Source organism: Trichomycterus rosablanca, chromosome 20 (assembly GCF_030014385.1).
Source record: "Trichomycterus rosablanca isolate fTriRos1 chromosome 20, fTriRos1.hap1, whole genome shotgun sequence".
NCBI lineage: Eukaryota > Metazoa > Chordata > Actinopteri > Siluriformes > Trichomycteridae > Trichomycterus > Trichomycterus rosablanca.
This window is the reverse complement of record NC_086007.1, coordinates 8510310-8526024: the sequence shown is the minus strand read 5'-3', so window position 1 is coordinate 8526024 and position 15715 is coordinate 8510310. Positions and strand designations below refer to the sequence as shown.

The 15715-nt window shown below is 36.4% G+C and overlaps 2 protein-coding genes across 2 annotated transcripts; both read left to right on the top strand.

Annotated features, from left to right (window-relative positions):
- Positions 1 to 848: 848 nt before the first annotated feature.
- Positions 849 to 2487, top strand: si:ch211-261a10.5 (potassium channel subfamily K member 12). The gene is made up of 2 exons (XM_063017353.1): positions 849 to 1209; positions 1658 to 2487. Exons 1-2 carry the CDS (start codon positions 849 to 851, stop codon positions 2485 to 2487), a joined length of 1191 nt encoding a protein of 396 aa, XP_062873423.1.
- Positions 2488 to 5097: 2610 nt separating this feature from the next.
- On the top strand, positions 5098 to 14274 carry calm3a (calmodulin 3a (phosphorylase kinase, delta)). The gene is made up of 6 exons (XM_063017295.1): positions 5098 to 5238; positions 8749 to 8779; positions 9890 to 10033; positions 10374 to 10480; positions 11230 to 11365; positions 12864 to 14274. Exons 1-6 carry the CDS (start codon positions 5236 to 5238, stop codon positions 12890 to 12892), a joined length of 450 nt encoding a protein of 149 aa, XP_062873365.1. The 5' UTR covers positions 5098 to 5235; the 3' UTR covers positions 12893 to 14274.
- Positions 14275 to 15715: the final 1441 nt, after the last annotated feature.

Below are 15715 nucleotides of genomic sequence, written 5' to 3'. Positions count from 1 at the left end.
TTTTTGTAGGCTTAATGAACACATTTAACAAAAATATCCATCTTTTTTAATACTGGCCCTTTTTATTTTATTTTTTTATTAAAGCCATTTAACACCATTAAATATTTTCAGACAACCGACATTTCTTCAAATGCAGCAGCAGCATTCAAATGCAGTCTGTGTGCATTTAAGCGCTAACATTATGTAAGTGATAAAATTGAAACAATTATTTATCTATTTTAAAAGTAATAAAATACTTACTCACTTACTCATTGAATGTTTTGAGCAATACCTAGCTGATTTAAATTGTGCCTGTCAAACCCTTCCATGCTAAATAGATAGGGGAAGCAAGCGTGAACATTTTTTGTTCACGTATTAAAAACCAAATACTTCTGACAATATAAAACTTTGTGTATAAATCATAACTGGACATGTTAGTGTGATGGCTTTCATTTTAAAAATGATATTTGATGTGGTTGCACATTTTATTAATAATTTAAAAATTTTTATTACCAATTTTCCCCACGTGTAGCTTTTGTTTGGGGAAAAAAAATCAATATCAGTTTGTAGCCTGCAATAAAGTTGTAAATTTAATCTAACCTCATAAAATCAAAATTGCTCAGGGTATTTGTGGTACTACAGTAATAATAAATGCAGTGACATGCAGCAAATTATTGCTTGTCTTCCTGTAGGGACCAGCTGCCACACACCGTGGCTCTATTCCTTTGCCAGTGTGTGTTATTTGCTGTCACTATATTTATATGACTTGGGTTATAAAACAGACATCCGAACTTGTAGGGCAGTGCACCTGCTTATTTGATTTATTTTGTTAAATTGCTTTTATCCTGTAATTTCAAGTAAGTCTTGCAATGAGGATCCACACTCCTCAGTCCAGCAGTGGCAGCAGCAAGTATTGTTGCAGGTGGTCTTGGATTAATAAAGATATTGCCCGCTTGGTGTTACTTTTCTCAGCCATACTACTCTACATGATGTTTGGAGCTGTTGTCTTCTCTGCCTTGGAAAGAACTTCTGAGATTAAAGCTCTTAAAAAATGGGATAAGAAGTTTACTGAGTTTGCTCAGAAGCACCAGGTAAACCAGGGAGAGCTGCATATGCTGCTGAAGGATTACGAACATGCCAATGTTGCTGGAATTTGGGTGCAAGGTCAGAGGACACAGTGGGACTTTTCAGGAGCCTTTTGCTTTGTGGCAACTGTTGTCTCCACTATTGGTAAGTTTGGTAACAACTCTAATCTGTTATTGTACAATATACGTCAGTGCATTCAATTTGTCGGAGCATTAATAACATTTAACAAGTGTTTTATAGTTGTTTAGCTTAAACTATTATTTTACAAGGACAGACATACATGCAGATATGCTAAACAAAGTATGAGAAGCAAATTTCTTATATTTTATTTCACTTACATATATAGATTCTCAAAAAAACCCACCCCTTATTATGATGCTCTTACCATTGAACATCAATGTGGATATAGCCTTTCTAGATCCCCTTGCTTTACAGCTCCCACACTACCTGCTGCACTACTGTGCAATGCTAATTCTAAAAGCTTTTAAGTACATTGTTACTACGTTTGGGTCATTTGTCATGTAGTTTGCATTTTAACATTCAAATTAAATGTTCACCATTTCCCCCATTTTATGTTTTCTATGTTTTATAGGATATGGACTGACAGCACCAGCCACCACTGATGGAAAGGTTTTTCTCATTTTCTTTGGCTTGATTGGATGTGCAGGAGCCATTCTTTTTTTCAACCTCTTTTTAGAACGTGCCATTACCCTTTTAGCATATGTTCTACAAAGAGGTCGCAAGTGGAACAGGGGGCTAAAAAGTGATACATCTCATCTTAACACACAACAAGGATACGGTCTGGGCAGGCAGAAATCTTGGAAGCCCTCTGTCTACCACGTGGCTATCATTTTATTGTTAGTTTGTTTCCTGGTAGCATTTGGTGCATCTGGACTCTACACTATTGTAGAAGGTTGGGACTATCTGGAGTCAATGTACTTCTGCTTTGTAACTTTTAGCACTATGGGCTTTGGAGACATGGTAAGCGGACTTAAGGAATGCTATGAATCAAGCTGGTTTTACAAAATTGCCAACTCATTAGCACTTTTTCTTGGTGTGTGCTGTACATATTCTCTTTTAAACCTTAACTCTGTCATAATAAAACAGATCCTGAACTGGTTGTTGGACAAGATCATGTGTTTGAGTTGCTGTCCACAGACTGGATTGAAAAATTTCTGCTGTTCCTGCTTGATGTGTACTAAAGACCCTGATCTTCAGCCCGAGCCGAATACAGAAAGCCATTTTGGCCAACACTGGATCTGCAATATGAAAATGGTTTCCCTGAGCTCCCATGGCAGAGAGAAAAGCAGTGGTGATGGTTCTGCATTACAGACTGTGTACCAGAGTGAAATAGAAAAGAATGTCACAATTGAACAACATGTGTCAGACAAAACTGTGAATGGCAGTCACCACCACCTTTGAACCTGCCACAAAAGCTTATCTGACATAATGGTTTACAGCCATGCTAAAAAACTACAGTTAGTGGAATAAATTATTGAATCACAATTTTTGTTATTTATTTTATACTAGTATAAATCTACACATTGTGCCTTTTGATTTTTTAGTCATAATTATAAATAAAAAAAGTACGTTTTATAAGCATTAACATTTTAGAAAATAGGTTATTTAATCACAGTGCTACTGACAGGGATATAAAATGTACAAAATTGTTAATTCTCTTGAACCTTTATTAAACTAACAAAAATACAAAGAGATGACTTTTACCCACTACTGATTTTTTCAGTACTGAACTGCCAGTGATGAAACGGCCCAACCATAATGTTATCAGTAGTTGCAAAAGCTGACATTTGTGATGGTATGGGGGTGTAACAGTTCCCACAGCACGTAAAGGTACCACTGAAGCATAACTATGGCTTTTTCATGTCTGGGTGATTCTCCATCTAGTAATCAGAAAGACATATTGCTCAATGTTACTGAAAAATAATAAACATGTAAACTATAAACTTATTTGTCTAAAATGCATTTTATTAATGTATGATTTTAAGTTTCAAAGTAGGAAACTACCAACTAACTACCTTGTTTGATTAAAATGTCCATTAAATAATTAGTTAATTTTATGATGTAATACTGTACACATCCTATAGGACTTTTATTTTATAATGCATGTGTGCACTTGGTAGCTACTACAACCTTTATTATATAAAATTTACATGTAATATTTTGTATTAATTTTTTACAGTTTATGGCGTGTTGATGTACCTATAATTCAGTACTTTTTTATAATGCGGTTGTAAAGGCTAATGGGAAATTAAAAATGAACTAAATATTGACTGTCTTCCATAGACGTTTATCACAGGATTATTAGCGTCACACAGTGGTGTGAATCATTGGTGCACTATTGGTACAATTTCACCTATTCAGAAGAAATGTGTTAATTCACACAAAACACAGACAAACATTTTGTAATGTCACAGTTTAGGATAATTCAACTATTTTTCCCCAATCTGAATTTTCACTGGCAAATCATGCACAGACTAGATTATGCTGATTATGGAGATCACTCCAAAGTGATGACATTAGTCCAATTCTCTGTGTAATTATTAAGTGTAATTATTAAGAAGAAATTATTTTTTTATTATTAAAATAAATTTTAATTGTAGTTCCAGTTACATAATTTTATTGTACAGTGGTACCTTTTTTTTTTTTTCCCCAATTTTTATCCCCCAGTCTAGGTCGTGTCCAATTACCCTGAATGCGTCCTCTATACTGATGCGACCCTTTACCGCTGACTGAGGACGCCTCTCAACTAACTGCTCCGGTAAGCACAGTCAGTACAGATAGTGCATTTTTCACCTGCACGAGTCCAGTTCATATACTTGACAGGCACTGTGCACGGAGGGCCACACCCCCATCAGCACTATTCCTCAGCCCTGTGCAGGTGCCGCAATCGCACCAGTTATGAGGACCTATGATCCGACTTTCTTATCCCTAACAACCCTGAACAACAGCCAATCGTTGTCCCAGCCAAGTCGGAAAGGCAGAGCTGAGATTCGATACGATGTATTCGAAACCCCAACTCTGGTGAGCTAGCGTACTTTACCGCTGCACCACCTGAGAGGCCTGTACAGTGGTACCTTGAAACTCAACGTCAGCTGGTTCTGGGAGTGGCGTTGAGTTTAAAAGGCGTTGAGTTTCAAGGTATTTTTTTCCTAAGGATGTATGGGAAACCTGTTAATGCGTTCCATGGTCCAGTGGAACTGCATATATTTTAGGCTAAAGTAAATTAACGGGGTTGTTTTTGACACTTATACACTGAAAATAACACAAATATAATATAAAAAACACTGAATTACAATTGGAAACAGTTAAAATTAAATAAAGAATACAATACAACCTGCAATTTACCTTTACTTTTTTATTGTTTCCTTATGCTTATTAATCGGCTGTTTATTGTTAATTTGAAATAAAATAAATAAATAAAAAAAAACACACTGAGTTCAAGGAAAACGTTGAGTTTAAGGATACAAATTTCTCGTTTCAAAGATTTTGAGTGTAGAGGACATTGAGTTACAAGGTACCACTGTATTAGTTTTTATTATTTATTTATTTAAGGAATGCATACATTCACACTTACTGTGAAATGTGAAATCCAATTGTTTGTTATCTTGAAGAGGTCAATCCTTAAAATACGAAATCAAAACATACACTATTTTATTTTTAAAATACTAGGAATTGATTTCTCAGGTATGAACACGTATGTTTATTACCATTTTTGTACTGTCAGAATTGACACTATCAACTTTATAGTACTTTCTGTTTCACACTGTATACTAGTATTACCACTTTATTCCGATAATAAAACTAAACCCATTTATTAAGCATAACCACTTTTAAAACACTTTTCCACCAATATTATATTTGTCATTTCTATACAGTGACTCCAAAACGTCGTTGTTCAATGTTTTAAATACAACGACCAGACAAGTAGGAACTATGCCGATGAATGATGTAGCTGCGCGGAGGGATACAGTGTAAAAGTGGGCGGATCACCTTCTCACTATCTGGCGGTGGGCTCGGCTGCGGTGTCTCGGTTTCCGGTCTCAATCCGTTTCATTTTGAGTCCACACTGATTCTAACTGCTGTAAATTCTGTCCTCACCAAGTCCAGTTTCGTTTTTGTGCAGATAATTTGGAAGTTTAGTGAAGCGAAATGGTGAGTAAAACGTTGTTCTGGCTTTCTTCAGGCGTTCTGCTTTTCATGAACAATTACGTTAGCAATGTGGCTAGCTGCGCACACTGAATGAAGCTGCATCCCAAACCGCATACTGCTGCACTACATGGTAATGCTAAAGCATCGGGCTCGGTGCTGTTTTGGTACATTAATTAGTACGGTAGTGTGTGGTCAGGGACGCGTTGTTGTGTTTTTCTTGAATTTTGTACGGCAGTATTCGTTTAGGGGCGCGTTTGTTGCCTTTGGCATCTGTTGATTTGGTTGCTAAAGCTAGCTCGCTAATTTTACATGCCGTAAACTCATTGCCTTTAGGAGAAATAGAGTGGGCGGGTTTATCACAGGTGGTACAAAAATAAGCATGTCACCAAGCACAGGTTAACTCAGTCTGGGAACTGTTGGCATCATTGGGTTTAGCCGCTAGTTAACTAGATGCTTCTAGAAAATTCGTCCGATCGCATTTAATTTGTTGGGGGTGGCGGGCGGGTTTTATTAGCCTGGTACTGCCTAGTGTCGAATCATTCAATGTAAAGCTGGACGCCACAGTATAACCCTATATTATAAAGTTAATCGGTAATGTCTACTACTCATGCGACTACTGGTGCATCTAAAACAGAATATCATATACTATGATGTAATTAAAAATGTAAACTGCTATACACATTTCAAGCTTTTTGTTTTACTGTAGATAAGTATGGCTCATAGCTCCTAAATCAGATATCCAATATCTCAGATTTTTTGAATATTTCATTTCGTATAAACAGTATAAATACAGTGTATCTCTCGGTCTAGTTTAGTACACGCTACCACAATCATGAGGAAGACTGCAGACTTGACTGGATTCCAGAAGATGATCGTCGACACCCTCCACAAGGAGTGTCAGCCACAGAAGGTCATTGTTTAAAAGGCTGGCTCTTTGCACAATGCTGGATCAAATCATGTTGACTGAAAGGAGAAACAAGTGGTAGGAAAAGATGCACAAGCAACAGGGATGACTGCAGTGTTAAAAGGATTGCCGGGAAAAGTTGATTCAAGAACTTGGGAGAGCTTCAAGAGTGGACCGATGCTGGTGTCAGTGCGTCAAGATCCACCAACACGGACGTCTCTAGGGAAAGGTTCAATAACTGCCGCACTCCTAACATCGAGCCACTCCTCGATTTATTGAATCTTCCGGTTCTGTTTGTATAATGGCAACACTACAGCAGCACCGAATGAATGTAAAACTGATTTGCAGCTCATTCAGTACTGACAGCAGCAGTGAGGGCACAGCACACACTTACACATGCTTGCTCTCTTTTTCACTCACTCATTCACTTTCTCGCTCACACACACACACACACACACACACACACACACGTACCAGCAGCAGCTGATTCTGCCCATTTTCCTAGTGGACTGAATTCAGCTAAAAGTATGCAAACAGCTCTGCTTTAGTGTCATTCAGAAACAAACAAGAAAGAAAAAAACAAACAAAACACTACACGTAGGTGAAATTTTATTCAAAATACCAGTAATATTGGTAATACTTGGCATTTTGTCTTCAAAGTGCCTTCACATACAAAGCCTACCTGCTAGATTGAAGGTAAACCATAAAGAACAGCTGGTCGAAGCCTGGCCCTACAAATTAAAATGATCCATAACTGTAGTTATAAATTACACTAGTTCACAGTCGTGCTACATAGAGAAGGATCTTCACACTTAGCTAAACATGATTAGAAACAGATCAAGCTGCAAGTCATTTTGCACTGCATTCATTAAAGCTTTTGAATCTTAACAGCACTTGAGTGTAAGTGTGCAAGCTGCCAACCTTTCTTCTGCCCCTCCTCCTTCTGCTTCTTATTCTGCCCTAAACCCAGTCATCTCTGCTGCTGCTGCAGCAGCCTGACAATGAATCTGCACTTACTGAATCTGCCCAGAAGCAGCCATCAGCGGCCTTTCAGGATGTTCACAATGCCCATAAAAAGATGTTTAGTATTCCAAAGACCTGTTTATCACTTTTCTCAGGTCCCCGTCAATCCCTGACAAGCATATAGTCCCAAATGCATATGTGTTATTGATTCATAATGTATTACCTCTTTTTCTAAAAGAAAACCTTTTGCCTTTTGTCTAAAAGCCAATTATCTGACAACTTGTACTATACACTTTGTTGTTAGTCAAACATTTCTAGTGAGGTATTTGGGAATTTTGACAAAGACCTTAGATTTAAGATAGGCAGAAAAAAAGCATTCTGGGAGTAATTGTTATTTAAAATGGGTAAGCCAGCCACACCATGTGAAGGTGGAGCTAAAAGTAACTGCAACACTTTAAAAGGGGTTAAAATCTCCTAATAAAAACAACCATAACTGTAATAAATAGTCAAATTAGTGCACTACACTGCACTGCACTACACTACTACTAGACTGGATGTATATTGGGATGTAACTAAAAAATATAAAAAGATCTGAATTGGAGAACAATGCAATTGTGTGATCTAAACTGCACACTGTGCTGTAGCATCAAGAAACTGCATAAGAGCTAAAGGTGCACAGTTATTCATGAAAGAGGATGTAAAAAAGTTTTCACTACCTATTTCACTACCTAGGAAAATAGATGTCAATCATCCACACTCTTATTAGTGAAAGATGCAAAAACATCGTCATGATATGGTACCATGACACTTGGCATCCCGGTGATTACCTGGTTAACTGATAACCTAAAAATTTTTGTTCTATTTTTGAATGTTGGCTAACAATATGCAAATTGTAGTTTTAAGATTGAGTTTGCTTTGTGTTTTAATGTATTAAAGATGAGACTTTGATGCTAAACAAGAATTTGCAATTTTATAATTTAATAGACTCCCAATAAAGTACCATGTTAATGTCTGTCATCATTTGACAGTAAAACAGTAGACTTTGATTAAAAAGACAAAAAAAAGAAAGACTTTTTAAAGCTCTAAAATGCTAAAAGGAGGGTTTGTAATACTGTGATATATTTGGTTGCTTTTGTTCTTTGCTTAGGTGCAGGCATTATCCATCATTTGCATTGTTGCTCACCTTAATTTGCCTTTTTAAAGTAGAACATCTAATTAAAAACTGAAAGAAAGCAAAGCCGGGAAGCAATGCCCCTCCAGTCTAAAATAAACATTAAATATTGAATGCATTGACCACTGCTGTTTCTTTTACAGCATCACAGAGAGAAGAGACAGTACAGTGTGTTTAGTTTAGAAAAGTGTAGCTTTAGGCTTAATCTTAGAAATGTGTTACTAACTAAAGCTCCAAGTGAAACCACCCAGTTTTAGCATCTGATTAATGAACTGCCATACAGACGTGCAGTCATTTTACATGTGCTACATTGGTGACCCTCTCTGTGGCACACTCTAATTATACCCAGCGTGGCTATTTCAGGCTAAGGAAAATTTATAGATGTCCTTCATTGCTCTCCAAACTGAGATGTGTGGGAGTGATTCATGACTGGAGTCTGATAGTGACACTGCATTATCATTTTTCTCTGTTACAGGCAGATCAGCTGACTGAGGAACAGATTGCTGGTGAGTGAATTCTATCATTTATGCATGATGCCATAATTTCACCAACATTAAAATGTCTCTTTCAGATGGAAAAAGGGAAGACATGTCTTTAAATTAACTTCATTTACATTCATGCTCACATAAAAAGTTTGAGCTTTTTCAGCTTAATAAATGTAGCCTTTCTGAAAGCCTTAATCTGAAACACAAATAGTGTGACTGCGCAACTGAACTGAAATTGAGGCAAAGCCAAGCCAGCACAATTTTACCCCTGTAGCTTGTGCCATCTTTTATACCCAATCATGATACTGTCACATATTACCAATTCACCTGTCTATTATGCAGTGTTTTAAAATGGTAAAACTTTACTTTTCACCTTTGTATGTTGTCCTTGTCCCAACTTCTTTAAAGATTGTTGCAGTCATTAAAATTAAAATTTGTTTACATTTAAAAATGCAATGAAATTGGTCAGTAAAAACTTTAAAGGTCAGTTACTTTTGCTTTTGTCAGATAAATCAAGGTTAAAGAGAAATATTGTCACATTCTTGTTTGTTATTGTATAAAATATCCTAAGTTTTCACAAATGGGGTGTGTTGGTGTGTGTAAATGTTTGTACACAATGTGCCAATATGCAGCGTGATAAAACCACAGATTTTATGGGATTGCTTGCAAAAAGCATTTGTCTAATACAGGATGAGTCAAAATTATGTTAACACTAATGGATCCATTCCCCGTGAAATGTGTCTGGGCTTTAAGTGGTACTGTTGCTCGCTGGTTTTTATGTGTTGAACATGTTGGCAAACAGGTTGAGACTGTTCTGTAAATCATCTTACACATATGAGGTATGTTTTGTGAATAAATGGTTTTCGCCATTCAAGTGTTAAGCCACTCTGTATTTTAATAATGCTGTGTCTCAACAGATTGCTGCGCTAAAGTGTTTTTCAGGTTGATACACAACGTGTTGATAAAACATCCTCTAAAAGCTTGAACGTGGTTTCAGAGATCATAGTATCATACTCACTAGTTTAATAGCTGATAACAAAAACAGAATGTGTGTTTACAAATATTGTGGCTTAGAAACTATGCAGTCATTGTGGGTGGAACTCTCACAAATTGCACTATTTCACTTTTCAGAGTTCAAGGAGGCATTTTCCCTGTTTGACAAAGATGGTGATGGCACTATCACCACCAAGGAGCTTGGTACTGTGATGCGCTCGCTGGGCCAAAACCCCACAGAGGCTGAGCTGCAGGACATGATCAATGAGGTCGATGCAGATGGTGAGACAGCAGTTTACAGTTTGATTCTGCAGTTTAGTATACAAAATGTGCTTGATCAAATTAAACTTTAGTGTCCTTAGTTTATTACAGAAAGTGCTTACGTAACTAAATGTATATAATGCAGTTTCTGAGACATCAGTGCATAAACACTACAGTTAATAAATGCTGGCATACGAATGATGTAGAATTATAACTGCAAAACTGAGTGAAGGAGTGCAGTAAAGTACTGATAGTTTTCTATGGACTGCATAATAATTTAGGCTTATTATTGTTAAAATGAGATGTTTGTTCTCATGACTAGTTAATGTAGCATTGACCATGATGTATGGTATTTCCTTAGGCAACGGAACAATAGACTTTCCAGAGTTTCTGACCATGATGGCCAGGAAGATGAAGGATACAGACAGTGAAGAGGAGATCCGAGAAGCCTTCAGAGTGTTTGACAAGGTGAGCAGTTAAGTTGGCAGCATTTTGTCTAGTCATGACTTGATATAAAATGTTGGCAGAGTGCAGGACATTGGTGCAGTAAGTAGTATCGATGCTGCATAGCTCAAAGATTTAAGAACCCTGTTTTTTGGTTATTGTTTTTATGAAGGTATGATGCTATAGGTCAGGGTTTTTCAAATGTTTTTTCAAGTGACCCACAGTTTGTCCACGATTATTACTGTGACCCAGGCAACACAGCAAACCACATCAAATTCATCAAAACAAAACACAAAACGAAATATTCTTCATTAATAAATTGGTGGCAATCTGGTCCCATTGTGGTTTACAAGGTGTAACATAAAGCATCCACAAAGGGGCATTTGTGTACAAGTTCAAATTTGTTTATTTAATTGTTATTTTTGTCTGTGACCAATTTCTGAAGAACCCTGCTGTAGGTCAGTTGGCTATATGAAATAGCTCCTTAGTGTAAATGAGTCAGTAGGTAAGTGTGTGGTGCCCTGTCCATCATACATTCCTGTATTCATTCTTTTCAGAATAAGCATGTCTGAGGGATGGTTAGGTTGGGTTCAAATCAAATACAGTTACATACTTTTCATACAAAATCAAAATGATTCTAAATGTGCATTAAAGGAAGTCTTATCTGCTGATATTTGACATTCAGTTGTCTAATCAAGCTGGGATTTTTTTTAATGTTAAAAGTATAGAGTTGATTTTAGGCATTAACAGTATTTTTCCATTTTTTATTTCAGGATGGGAATGGCTACATCAGTGCAGCTGAATTGCGTCATGTCATGACCAACCTGGGCGAGAAGCTGACAGATGAGGAGGTGGATGAGATGATCAGAGAGGCAGACATAGACGGTGATGGGCAGGTGAATTACGAAGGTAAGTTATCTCAGGCACACATTATCATGTCTTTTCTAGACTGCAGTCATCTTTATGTAAAGATAAAGAGAGACAATCGTATTTCGATTGCTAGCTTAATAAATCTTGAGTCATTAATCCTAAACTCCAGTTGTCCAGATCTGCTCTTCAGTTCTAACCTTAATCCAATAAAGTTTCAAATAATTGGTTTATTTGATAAGATAAAGCAGCTGTGTTGAACTAGAACAGTATTCAGAGTTGGTTGCTGAGCTAGAGATCTGAAAAAATAGACTTCTAAAAAGACTTGGAAGAGCAAGGGGTAGCAGAACAAAACATTTTGTATATGTTTGGGGTCTTACCGTTTATAAAGATTTAGATGGAGGTTCAAGTTTAAAGCATTTAAAATACACACATACAGTGCATGTTTTTCAGCCCTTACTGATAATGTTTGATGATTTGTAAAACTTGAGTACTTGCTAAATTCATCAGTGTTGGTGGGTGTCTCTTATGAATGTGTTTGTTTAATGTCCTTTAACAACCACAAAACACACTGAACAACTCCTGCCAGTGCCACAGGCACACACAACATATTTGGTGTGTATATACAAAGCTATATTTTCAATAATGCTGCGATGTATTGCAGCAGCATTGACAAACCTTATATGCTCAGACTACTAAACAGTTCTAGCCTGTGGACTTTTCAGGGTTTTTTTTGTTTAAGGATACACTTTTAAATGTATCTTTTCTGCATTTTAAGTTTGTTTTTATTAACAAACATATTAGTAAAGCACTGTGTGTATATATAGACCTATAAAAAAATTATCAGCTGATGTTACCAATTATGACATTTTTGCTGTCAGGCCCTTGTGTCTGGGTTAAATGTCTAGATCTTGGCAAGGCCTGTCTTCTTGCTATATAGGCTTTGTACAAACGTTTAATTGTATGAAATACATTTTTTCCTTCTTTGGACCCTTTTCCGAACCCCCCGCCCCCCTTTATCTCCCAAACTACTTATTTCCTATTCTTCATTTTGTATCTTCTCTCTCTCAAAACCAGTTGTGTTTGTGTGTGGACGCTGATTTGAACTTGCGAGTTTAAAGACTCAGTGGTGTGTTAGCGCGTTAGACAGCATTTCAGTTCTTACAATTAATAAGCCTTTTTTCTCTGCACTGGACATATTGTCAGATATCATTTGCCTTCTCCAAGTATAAATCATTACCTTATGATAATCCAGCATTGTGCTTGGCTATGAGTTTTACTGGTAGAGTTAAAATAAATGTAGCTGCTTCAAAATGTTAAAATGCTTAAAGTGTTCATACAATACAAAGCTCATTAATACATTTTAATGCTAAAAATCAGTTTCACTCACAACCATTATGCGGCTTAAATATTTGCAATTATTCTATGGGGTCTGCTTAAAAAGTGTTGAAAAGGAGGCAAAATTATAGTAAAGAAGCTGTATAGCTGCTGAGGCAATAAAACAGGTTTTTCACTAAACCTTTAATGTTTTTCTTTTCAGAGTTCGTGCAAATGATGACTGCGAAGTGAAAGAGGTTCTTCTTTCTGTTTCTCTCTTAACATTGCTTGTCCTACTAAGATCACTTTGTCTTTAGTATTAAAAAATGATCCGAAGTTTACTTCAGTGAAATATTACGAGTTTTTAATTCCGCCGACTCCAACTGAAATAGCGCTCTTTAGTCAAGAAAAATTGCAGAGTAGTCCCAGCAGATGAATGGACCAAGCATAACTGCATGAGCCATTTTGGAGCAAATGTCTCTATATGCACCACAATTTGAGGATGGTGCGCAAGTTAAAAATGAATTGAAGTCTTTGTGTAAGATGGCAGTAATTTACATGTGGTGAACATTTTAATAATAATAAAGTTAAGTGTGGTATTTGTTAAAATGGCAAAAACACAGCGTTTAATTAGAGAATGATTGCATGTGCCCTTTTTTGGTGAAGTCATGCTTTAACTCAAGCTCAGCTACTCTGTTCCAACATTAAATTATGAATGTAAGTAAAACTCAATGTTTATACACCAATATTGTATTATACATCATGTGTATTTAAACAGCTTTAAATTAAGTATCACTAAGGTTTGATGGCACCAGATTAAGTGTAGCTGAAGAGCTGGGCTAAATTTCTTTGCTGACTGGTTTGTTTTTATTGTGATGGGCTGTCTGTTGTGTATATTGGCTACTATCTTTACACAGGACTGTATATGGAGTAAAGAAAGCAAATAGTGGTACCGCTGAAGCATGAGACGAGTCATCATCGCTATTATCAGTGTTAAGCTTTTCAAATGTGTTGTTCTCCACTGTAAACGTCTGGTGAGCTTTGTATCGCCGTTATTGTGGCATGATCTGTGGCTTTGTTTTAACCAGTGTTTTGAGATGTGCTACATACTCTTAAGCCTCGATCTTCACACAAATGAACTTCTAGTAAATTAGAACATAAAATAATATAATTGACAAGTGTGTATATATATATATATATACATATACATATACATGCACCCTCCTATATTTGCATTCTGGTGTAAAATCTGTCCAGTCACAGACTGGGATGCTGCTGATCCTTTTTCCAAGTTGTCGTCTCTTGCTCTTGTGAGTTTGTCTGAACTTCTTGTTCAGTGCTACAAATCTCATGTGCTTTGCTTGCAGTATGATTAAAAATATCACCAGGGTCCACTACAGAGGGACGAAGCTGATTGTACAACGAAATGTTGGTTTAGAGAGGAATTTCTTGAGGTGATCTTAGATTGGACGATAGTTAGACTGTTCTGCTTTTAAGCCGTTGTGCTTTTAATGGTTATTGCTCAGTTGTAACAATGACTCGAGGACCCAACATGTGAAAGGTGTACAAATAATATGCAATATATATAAATAAATGTTTTCCAATAAAAATAAATGTAAACATTTATGCTTGCATACATGTTTGGGCTTGTCGTTTTTCCTTTTGAACTTTAGTATGACTTTGGTGTCTGACTTTTTTTTTAAATGTATTTATTAGGATTTCATTTACCTCATACATTTTAAGCATACAACCTTATTTAATAATCTAAAAACAACAGGATTTATTGTGATTTTATTTTCAAACTTTAATACAACACTGACCTGATACGGTGATTCTTGCAGTAGTCAAGCCAATTTATGTTTTGCTTTTATATTATAATATTTTTTATGTATATTCGATGTGTTTAGATGCACTCTTTAATGTCAGTCAACATACATTCACAGCATGAAATGTCAGGGAATCGTATTAGTTTGTTAAATTTACTATATTTATAAACAATGGGGCAACAAAACCCACTTGAATTGAGAGATATTTGAAGCCCTGAAAAAATGGTATGCCAATGTAAGGTTGCTAACTTTAAGCAAAGGAAGAGAGACTTAAACTTTTATTATTGAGCACTAGAGCACTAGTTTGCTGGCCAGTCATATCAGGTCATACAAGGTTCCTTGCAGAGTGATGAAGGTTGCTGTTTGTCTATTTGTGGTCAAGACTCTGCCCTAATCTGTTAGTAGGCTATATTACCTATAGAGAGAAATTAACAGCCATTTGGAAAACACTCCATTCTTAAAAATAAATGTAGTAGTACATAAACTGCATGTCTGTGTAAACTCACGGTTTGCTTTCATCTTGGGCATTAGATCAGACTAAATTTGGTGGACATGACTGTTTTTTTTAATGTAATTCTGATACAGTGGTTAATACAGTAACGCAGAAGTGTGTTCTACATAATGACCGCTCTACTATGGCCTCAGTAAAGAAATACAAACCTGTAAGTTTACACATCCTGCACTAGAGGGAGCTGTTTTATCAGATATCACAGTGACTGTACAGGATTCCATTACCTTTTACTAAATTCAGGACAATGTCAGTCTTATTCGGTTTAGATGTAAGAGTATGTTGGTTGCTTTTTAATGCTTTAGCTCAGATGCGTATCCCAACAGCTTAAGAAAGGCTATTTGCTGTTTTACCATGTTTGTGCCCTTTTGTACAGCAAGGTTTATAAAGACATAATTGACAGGTTTGCTGAGAGCAACAGTGCACTGACCTTAATCCCATTAAATGTCTGAGATGATTTTTGAGGTGCAGCCAGCCCAACATAAGTGCTTAACTAAATTTACAAATGCTCTTTTGCCTGAATGGGCAAACGTTCACACAGGCATTCTCAAATCTTGAGTTGAGGAGTTCATGGATGGCATCACATTCATAGTAATACCTATAATTTTGGAATAATATGACACTGACAACAAACTTCAGGTATCTACGTTCCATAGATGGCCGTAGATTTAATTAAAGGTGTTTTTTTTTTTTCATTATTGTTCAGGGATTAATCTAATTACACTATATTGCAAAAACCCA